The sequence below is a fragment of the Pelobates fuscus genome, chromosome 1, assembly GCF_036172605.1.
Source record: "Pelobates fuscus isolate aPelFus1 chromosome 1, aPelFus1.pri, whole genome shotgun sequence".
Taxonomy (NCBI): domain Eukaryota; kingdom Metazoa; phylum Chordata; class Amphibia; order Anura; family Pelobatidae; genus Pelobates; species Pelobates fuscus.
In genome coordinates, this window is record NC_086317.1 from 213,353,131 (window position 1) to 213,363,589 (window position 10,459).

The window sequence follows — 10,459 nt, forward strand, 5'->3', positions numbered from 1 at the left end:
TCTCCTCATAGAAATGCATTGAATCGATGATTGAGGAAAGTTCAGTGTCTCCATGCAGAGACAGTGTTTACTGTAAAAAGCCTGAAAGTAATGTAATGTAAAGTAAAATTATAATCAACAGAACAAATTCTATAAGCTGTAGTTGTTCTGGTGACTGTCCCTTGAAGCTTTAAAAATGTGTCCTGAAGAAGTATAGCTCCGTGCCTTTACCAGGTATCCTCTTCAAGTATATAATTCATTAGGCAATGCCTCTTAATTTGTTTTTTATATTTGTTTTACTTGCTTGATGTATGCAAGTATCTGATATACGTTTAAAATACTTTTCCACCAACTTAGGCCTTTTTAATTGATTTAATATTTTTCCATAAACTTTTTAAATGATTTTAATTTGAAATTGAAATATTAAAATATAAAAAAAACTATGAATATGTAAAAACAAATAAAAATAAAAATTATCTAAATATATGAAAACATCTATGAAAAAAGTTTATCCAAAATTATTGAAGGGATGCCTTAATTGAAGTCAATTTGATATAGTTCCAGTAAGCTTTTAGATCATAATATCCTAATTTGTCTTTTATCTCCTGTATTTCAACTTCTAACCACCTATTAGTGTAATTTAGGTATCCATTTTCTTCTGACCTCACTAATTTTATTTTGTTTGCTATGAATTTTCCTTAGTGTACAAAAGTGTCTTGTTATAAAAAGAAAAATGTATATATAAAGAACAGACCATACAGTAGCATGCCTTTAACAGTACTGGAGACTATGGGGCAGTTTTTCTTCAAAGCAGTAAGCTAACTTCAAGCATCTTCTATTTTGAGAGGAGCACTGCGTTTCCTGGACAGTTATTTTGTGTACAAATTCCTGGTCACAAATGTAAAGTGAATATTCTGCTGTCCTGTGTAAAGTGCGGGCAAAAGTATAGCTACAGTAAACTGCTTCACTATGATTTTTCTTTTTTTTTTTTTACTGTGCATGCTTGCAGAGAGCTACACATAGGGTTAATTCTTGATTTATACATCTTTCTGCCATGTGACTTCTATGGTTTAAGTGGATGAGGTAAATCGGACATGTGATATAAAATAATAATAATGCGTAATAACTAAAAGCAAATCATTTGGAGATTACAAAATTAGGACCAACTAAATGTGTAACCAAGAGGACAAATCACTCTTTTGTGGTGATGCAAGGGTTTCCGTTTCAATTTTGTGCTTCTGAGCAACTACTAGTTCACATTCCTTTGATGAAGAGTACCATGATAAATTCTTTGGAGCCATGGAATGATGCCATACTTGGATGATAAAAGTGCTGATACTATTTAGTGCATAAAAAGGCAAATAGAATAATGAATTTGCCCACATGCTCACCTTAGTTTAATATTTAAAGCTTCAAGTGGATGGAATGGATTTTTAATATGGCTTTATTTTGAAGTGAAAGAGTAACAAATTCAAGGAAAAACACTTTAATCCATAATCAGTACACCTATCTTTGAGATTTATAGCAGGTGTACAAAGAGTCCTCCTCACATTTTCAGATAAGATTACTTTTAAATGTAATTTTCTTTCCATCTTCACTTTCAACAGAGCACCATTTTGGCCCGTCAACCATGACACTCAGTGAACGTTTCACTAAATATCTAAAGAAAACTAAAGATCAGGAACCATCAAAAAGTCGTAAAAGTCCAGAAATTCACAGGTACATACAAATTCTGATTATATTGTGTTTCATAGATAAGTACAACTATTAGGCTGTGTTATTGACTTATAAAAACGTTTTTACTTAATAAAATATCTCCCTAACATGTGTTTTCACATAATGCTGTCATTTACAGGTTTACCATATCATGCAATATATAATGGTACTATTTTAATGTCCTTTCAGATTTATTTCTCTGCATTGTTACTCAAATGTCTGCACACACAGCCTGAGAAAGTCTTCTATAAAGTTTACCTTTTAGTATTTACATTTGTGTGTGATTTCCCTATAACTGTGTGTAGACATTGTGTAGATTATATTTTGTATACTTACAAGTAGCTGTTCTTGACGTCCATGTATTCTATTTAATTTGTTTTAACCACAAATGCAATTTTTGTAGTACTGGAAGTCTGAAATTAGGCTTCTCATGCACACAAGCATGTTTTACCTAATTGTAGTTTCTTGGTCCCTGAGATTCTTAGTCAACAGAAGGGTGAAGTTTAACCTACAATAACGATATGGCGGAGTATCTGCCTCGTGCCATTCCAGTTCATACCAAAGATTGGGGTAGTGATTGCAATTACTGCCTGCTACCCCCTGACATGGCATGAAGTGGAGCATTCATCATTTAGGCAATGTATTTTTGGAAATTACTCTGAACAAAAAAAATAATGTATCTCATTTTATTTTTTTTCCCCCCATGTGTAGGCGAATCGATATTTCTCCCAGTGCTTTTAGAAAACATGGATTTTTGCATGAGGAACCAAAACATTCAAAGGAGGGAAGCCATAAGGTAAGCTGGTGCCATATCGCTATATTCAGTGGCCCGTAATTTAAATGAAAGACTAAGAACTAAGTGGGTGTGTTCTTTTAAGCTATGCTTCTCTTGCTCTCTACTTAAGTTTGTGTTTTTCTTTCAAGGATGTGAAATATTTCTAAAAAATGAACTACAAAGGGTTAAATTTTTAATAAAAAAATCTATATATCAACAACCTTTGTGAAGTGGTTTAGGATATGGTAAAAATGAGATCACTCCAAGGTCTATTGTGGTTGAACTTGAAACACACAAAGCGGAATTTTGGATCCAAAATCTCCATTGATGAGCAAGAGTCACCCTTATATATATTTGGGTTCTGCTTGTAAGTATCCCACTCTATTGTATACCAGACTCAATGTGTCTCTGACAACCAGTTGCATGTCATGAAGGGTTGGTTTGAAATGGCTACATCACAGTCTTTAAAGATCCACACTTTATGCCGTCCATTCTCATAAATATTTCCTGTCATAGTCTCTGAATAAGTATATGGTTCTGGAATGCAAAGGGCTAGACACGCATTCTGACACACAGCATAAAATAAAATGCATCTTTCTCTGTTTAAAGGGCCACTTCAGGTACCCACACGTGTGCAGGTTGTTTTACTGTTGGTTATGCTTTTTGTTTAATTGTGTTTTGATTTTATTTTTTTCGGTATGCCCGCCATTTATTTCAGTCATTTCCAACTTGCTCTTTTTCCTTTTTTGCTTGAAAAATACTGTGGTAGACAATGTGATGACTTTGTCTTGCAGTTCAGCTATTTTCTACAGAAGAAAAATGAGCATTAAACAGCATCTCTCCAAAACCCGTGCTGTGCCCATAAAGCAGTGGTTTCCAGACTCTTTTTTTTTTTTTTTTGGTCCAAGGAATGTTTCAATTAGTGAAACATTTCAAAGACACATCTACATCACTTTTCAAGCAGCAGCTTGTAAATATCACATTTACTTTGTGCATTGTTAGAGAAATGCATACATAGTCTGACTGACTTATTTGAAAATTTCAGGTGGTGATTCAAACTTAATCCAGACATTTTATTAGAAATATATTGTACAGTCAACCTATTACTGCACACCTGTATGCCACAGCAGACTGGTTAAAAACCACTGCTATGTAGAAAATTGCGTGATTTTGATGTGCATGTTGTGCTTGTTCCAACCAAATGGAATGCATTTTATGCCAGAAATCGATGGTCTATGTCCAGGTCCAGCAACCTATGGCACTTGACAAACAGGCTCTGGCCTATGAGGAGTCCCAGTGGGATGTTTTCTAGTAAAACTGAGCAATGATTGCAGGTAGTGAGGGACAATCATCAATTTACGCATTGCAGCACTTCAAGGAAATGTTTGCAGTTAACTTCCTCCCTGCTCTTGTGAATGGGAATCCACACTGGAGTAGAGCAGCCTGCATCAACTATCACAGCTCCTGTCCTTGACCTGTACCTGGCCAGCCCGGTCACCGCTGGACCCCAGTGCAGCCAGCCACAATGCTAGATATACACAGAGTTGCAGATTAAGCTTCACCTCACACAAATATTACAAACAGCCCACAAACACAACACCACTGACATTCCACATACCTGCACATAACCCCACATGCAGCCTCTCTCATGCCATACCCCAAGCAGCTACATACGCACATCACCAAACACACAATGTGGCACATCATCCAGGCACACAATTCCACAAGCAGCCCCCATGCACTGCGCACATTTTGTTTTTAGAAGCATCATACACAATACCACAAACTACCATGACATATACAATATAACAGCCCACAAATACACCACTACAAAGCAACTGCAGCACCCATAAATAACACAAGCAGAACACAACAACACACATCTCAATTTAAAATAATAAATAAAAAAAATAGTACCTAGTATGTAATGCATTACAACTAAAAAGAATGTCAGCTCTAACATGGAGTGTACTTTTAAAAATTATAACTTTTGTTCACTGTTTCTTGTTATTGTTTCAGAAACTGCACTTAAGAGTTTAGCATATTTAGAATTAGAAATACTAATCTTCTGGTTGCTTATTATTTCTTTAATGTAGTTTAATGGCTAAACACAAGGTCATTTACTTTGTCATTTACAACAGAATTCATAATTTCTAGCACCTGGGTTGACTTGAAGTTAGATCAAATTCAGACCGTTAAAATAGGTTTGACCGTATTACTAGTATCAAATAAAAAGCACCTTGTCCAAAAATGTGAGGACAAAACAATGTTGTGGACCTATTAACCCCTTAAGGACCAAACTTCTGGAATAAAAGGGAATCATGACGTGTCACACACGTCATGTGTCCTTAAGGGGTTAAAGGGACACTGCAGGAACCCAGACCACTTTATCTCATTGAAGTGGTGTGGATGCAGTGTTCCGGTCTTCTTAACCATGCAATGTAAAACATTGCAGTTTCAGAGAAATGCAATGTTTACATTAACAGGTTAAGACTGCCTCCAGTGGCTGTCTACCAAGCGAATCAGTGCTTTCCTATGGGGAAGGCCTAATGCGCGCGCGGCAATTGCGAACGTCGGAGAAGGGACATTGGTGCTGGAAAGAGGTATGTGTTAAATGGTGGTTTTTTTTTTTTTTTTTTTTTCTCACGTATGCTTTGGTAAAGATTATTTTGTGATCTGTCCATGCATTCATACAAGTTGTGTAAATGTGAGTTGTTTTTTAGTAAAGATACATGTTAAATAATATTTTGTTTATCCATAAGATTTAGTGTAATTTTGCAAGTTTCTGTTTGTTACATCCGTGTGAACTTTTCCTATTTAAAATTTCTGGAACATTGACAGGGTGTATATTTTAACATAATTATCAGTTAACATGAAGTTAAATCTTGTTTATTTTTTTTAATTTGCAACTCAAAGCTTAGCATCTATATTTTATTATAATACGATCTGTGATATTGTGGATTGCAATTTGTTAACTTAGAAGTTTGAATGGTTAGTACAGAAGGATTTATCATGTGCATGCCAGCTCCTTTTATATATGAATCCATGATCTGAAAGTTCAATATACCCTCTTAACTACTCCAGGCTGATGGAAAATACAGGGAAGAGCCCTCTGATCTGCGGCAGGACATTGAGCGCCGCAAAAAACACAAGGATTCCAAGCGTGACCACTCCCGGGATTCTGGGGATTCTAGAGATTCAAGCCGCTCCAGAGAGCGGTCGCCTGAGAAAATTGAGAAGCCCAGGAAATCTTCCAAAAAGCACAAGTACGTATGAATTTCTATATTTGTGGTCTAGTTATAAATTGGACTTGTGACCCAGCGTAGATGTGTCCCACCCATGATGATAGACTTGATCTAAAATGCCAGAAAATTTCCACCTCAACAAATCAGATCAACCAGTACGATTCTGGTGTCATCTTTAAATAGAGTTAATGAATTGTCAATTTCTGGTGTGGTAATAATGGATTATTCCAATCCTTTTTGGCTTCTTTTATTTTATATGAATAATTCCATATTGAGCATTATTTTTTAGGTTCCCTCCTCCAACACACACACAAATAAAAATATGGTTTAACTTACCTTGAATCCAGCTCCTGACTAAGCTCTTGGCGCTGTTCAGCAAGCCCCCATCTGACATCATGGGAGCTACGCAAAGGTCCAATCAAAGTCTTCTCATGGCGAAGACTATGATTGCACCATTTAACTCTGTGCTTCTTTAGAGTATAGAGGGGGGGAGGGGAGAATAAAATAAATAAATAGCGGAGGGTATAGATGGTCTCCTACCACCAGGACCACTTCTAAAAGCAGAATTTTGCCAAGTGGTTGGAGTAACCCTACAGCCATCATGGATTATATATTACTTCATGTTACTGCCCTGCTATATGTAAAATACATATGCTAGGTGATTACTTGTTTTCCTTCCTTCATCATTTGAATTGTACATACAACATGTACATGCTGCCTCCCCCCCCCCCCCCCCCCAAAAAAAATAAATATATATATTATATACAACTGTCTCCAGGAAAACATGGTTTGCATGGCAACTTCTATGTATATCTTGTTAGACTGCACTCTATTGCTTTATCTCATTTCATGAAGGCAAATAACCGATTTGTATAACATTATCTTTACCATGTATATTAGTTGTATGAGAATACAATGCATTGTTTCAGTATGTTCTTCTTACATACAGGAAGCACAGGAAAGTGCGTGAACGTTCTCGCTCCTCCTCTTCGTCATCTCATTCATCCCATTCTTTGAGGGCAAACGTGCAAGAAGACTTCCCCGCAGAGGGTGAGGATAAAGAAGAAAGTGCCACAGCCTTCGACAAGGCACGTGCAGGCAGCAAGGAGTTTCAAGGAACTACTGATAGAGGACGAGGCCGTGGTACCTTTGTAAGTATTTTTTTATTGTACTGTGAGAGTTCATCAATTACAGAATCACTGCTGTGCCACCTGTCCAATGCTGTGGTGTAGATTTGAGTTTTTATTTAGACCTGAGCATTATTAAGTGCCTTGTTATAATGGTAATTTATTGCAATTAAAGATTATAATTAATTTTAAAATATGCAAGTAAATTAAAGTTCTTACATAAACTTGTTGAAGCTCCTGAGGTAGCAAGACAAACACTGTCCATAAATAAATCATGTATTTAAAATTATCTTAAGATAAATGTGATTGTTAGGTGGATTAAATAACATACTTTTTATTTTTTCTCCATGCACCCTATGCAGCACATTCTCTGAAGCAGTATTGACAGCCACACACACATACTTTAGTTTGTTCAATCCCATCTTAATAGATCTTTATAAAAGTCCCTATTTATTTCTGAAATCGATCAATTGGAAGAGACCTTCAAGCTTCTCACACAGGATACAGCGTTCAGAACTGCTGATCTTATCGGAGGTGGTAGGCAAGCACGCTCAAGTAGAGAGTGCCTGCCACTTCCATTAGTTCTGTGGAGCTAATGGAACCAGGAAGAAAGCTCCCTGGCTTTTTGTCTGACATCCGGTAAACTGAAGGTTTCATTATATCTTATTATAAAAGTACTTTTTTAATGGGATACTCCTCACTCAAAAAGCACTTTAGCAAGTTGAAGTGCTTTGTGTGTCACAAAATATACACCAGATTTGTCTAAGTTGGCAAAAAAAAAAAGCCAAGTGCTCAAAATGTTTTTTTATGTAAGTGTTCATGTGTTTTCACTTTGTCACAGCATTTGTTTGCCCAAATGTTAAAGTACTATATCGCATTAAGTGTGCCAGTACTTTTAATTGATGTTGATCCTTGGGAAATTAAAATTACCGTATAAATGCTATTGCGTGGCAAAAAATTGGAAACCTTTCAAACATGTCTTTCACTTGCAGCAATTCAGACCAAGAGGAACAAGGGCATGGGGTAGAGGAGGTGTGTTTCCTGGAAATAACAACAACAACAACAATGAATTTCAAAAACGAAATAGAGATGAAGAATGGGATCCAGAATACACACCTAAAAGCAAGAAGTATTATCTGGTATGTGACTTTCTTCACTCTGTCCTAATGAACCTCTTCAGTTGAGAATATTCTATTATGACCTAAACGCAGGTGTAAATTACAGAAGAAAAAAACTGATTCATCTGTGCCTCCTAAAACTATTTTCATGTTGTGTTCATTTTGGAGTACTTCCTTCAGACATTTTAAATTTACACCTAGAAAGATGATGATTCTATTATTATAATTATATGAAGTTTAAACTTGTTCATTGAACAGTGAATAACTAGAACATACAAGTAAATTTAGAATTTAGGATAATTTAGCAGGAGTGGGCCAAAACCTGGTGTGCGTCCTGCTCAAGTATTTTAATGCTTTATTGTAGGTGCTTGCTTTACCTAAGGAAGCTGAGCAGGGTTATTTTTTTTTATGTGCTTGATTTGGCTTGGATATACTATTTGTGACAGCATGGTTAGTGAGTTGTTGGTGGTATTCTGATGTAGAAGTTGATTTAGAATAATTGTGGCATATTATCATGATTTTTGGGTGGAAAGGGTTTGTCATACTTCTAATAATTTTAGTAAGTACAGATGGATAGTAAGTGTTGCAGCTTTGCATTTTATAGCAGCATGTTCATTTTCAGGTGCGGTGGTAAAGTCAAGTGCAAATTGTGGAGGCGCCCATTCATTACAGTGACTGTCAGTATCCATCCTCTTCCCGTCCTGATCCATTCTCATCTCTCTGCAGCACGACGATCGGGAAGGGGAGAACGAAGAGAAATGGGTGAACCGTGGGAGAGGTCGCGCCAGCTTTCCACGTGGCAGGGGAAGGTTCTTGTTTCGCAAGCCTGGCGCAAGTCCGAAGTGGTCCCATGACAAGTTCAGCGGGGAGGAGGGAGAAATTGAGGAAGATGAGAGTGGAGCAGAAAACAAGGATGAGAAAGGCAACAGTATGCCAAATATGGAGTAGGCTTTAAGTTTGTATCATTTATGAACTGTGGCAGCAGGAGAATGCCCCTGAATTCCTGTGCCCTGAACAGCAGCAATTACACAGGCACAGAAGGCTAAGTCTAAAAAGCCTTCTGTTATATATTTCCCTCCCTATGTCTGCATTGATTGCTAGACCTTTTTTTTTTTGTTGTTTTTAATTTTTTTAAAATCCATTTATGAAAGTGTGAATGTACCCTTTTACTTATGTTCTTCTTTAATAGAAATGAGGGATGCTAGGATCCTATGAATGATTTACTGCTGCCATCCATAAACTGCCCACCTGTGTTTTTTGATCTCCTTTGGCTCAAACATGTTGACTTATGAAACCTTTCCAAATACCAATCATATGTCTCACGTTTTCATGTCTGTTATGGTTGACAAAGTTGCTGCTTTTTTGTTTTTGGTTCTTTTGTATCTTTCCCCTTTTAAGATTATGTAGTGTACTACAGTTACTATAATGATGGTATCCTTTTTAGAGAAATATTTTGAAGCCTTGTATAATAGGTGGAGGGTAAACAAAATGGTGTTGAAATAAACATTAAACTTGGGGAACAAACCGTTGTGTTTTTGTGATGTTGTAGAAACATAGCATAGAAGAAGTTTGCCATTTTATAGGATCATAATAATCAACAGATTCACATATTGGCCTATATGCACACAAATTACATAATCTAATTTTATATACGTTGGTTTAACCTTTATCCTCTGGTAAATGTCTTTTTGACATCATGAATTTGTAAAGGCAAATTAAAAATTATCTTGCACATGTCTGATTAGTGGTATACTACATTATATTGCAATACTTGCAGGCTTCCAATTTTATATATATATATATATATATATATATATATATATATATATATATAATTTTTTTTTTTTTTTTAAATAGAATTTTAAAAGAACAAGTGTGGATTTCTTGTGTCTATAGCATGTCCCTGCTGGCTCAGGAATGAAAAGGCAGTGTTTACTTTGCTGCCTAGTTACACCTCTAGTTACAGTCACTTAGACAGTCACTAGAGGTGCTTCCTATTGCTGCATTGTGTGCAGCAAGTACATGGAAACTCTTAACACTTCCCATAGATATGTAGTGTTTAATGTATCTCTACGAGGATATGCTGATTGGAAAAGCAGTGTTTTGCTGCGCATGTGCAATAGCATCCCAATGCTTTCCTATAGTAGAGCATTGGAGTGGCTGAGGTCATTGAGATTGATGATCTCAGCCATTGAGGCAGGGCCAGCCGCAACCAGACCAGCATGGCTATAGAGAAAAGGTGCACTTAAATACCTTTTATCTCCATTTTGAGAGGAGCCGGTCATCTAAACATTTACTACTAGTAGAATGGTATTCCGAACACTATAATTTTCCTTTAAAAGTTGTAATAATTTCCTGGCAGACTGGATTTCTAAATAGGTACATTTAAGCACCATAACAACTTTGTCATTGTAAAGGTTATGGTGTAGAAAGAACCCTGCACTCAGCCCAAAACTGCAGCAATTGGCAATTACACTGCAGATATAAATCTCTCATGCA

General features: G+C 36.4%; 1 protein-coding gene across 5 annotated transcripts in view; it reads left to right on the forward strand.

Annotated features, from left to right (window-relative positions):
* The window catches only part of THRAP3 (thyroid hormone receptor associated protein 3), a 57,047-nt gene extending 47,563 nt beyond the window's left edge, over positions 1-9,484 (forward strand). For 4 of the 5 annotated variants that reach the window (XM_063454472.1, XM_063454481.1, XM_063454490.1 and 1 more), the window contains 6 exons: positions 1,587-1,698; positions 2,407-2,491; positions 5,555-5,736; positions 6,665-6,866; positions 7,835-7,981; positions 8,687-9,484. In XM_063454472.1, coding sequence (XP_063310542.1) covers positions 1,587-1,698; positions 2,407-2,491; positions 5,555-5,736; positions 6,665-6,866; positions 7,835-7,981; positions 8,687-8,908 — 950 coding nt within the window. In that variant the 3' untranslated portion in view covers positions 8,909-9,484. Of the gene's footprint in view, positions 1-1,586; positions 1,699-2,406; positions 2,492-5,554; positions 5,737-6,664; positions 6,867-7,834; positions 7,982-8,582 lie in introns of all 5 variants that reach the window. The other variant, XM_063454507.1, reaches the window with a different exon arrangement.
* The last annotated feature ends 975 nt before the right edge of the window (positions 9,485-10,459 follow it).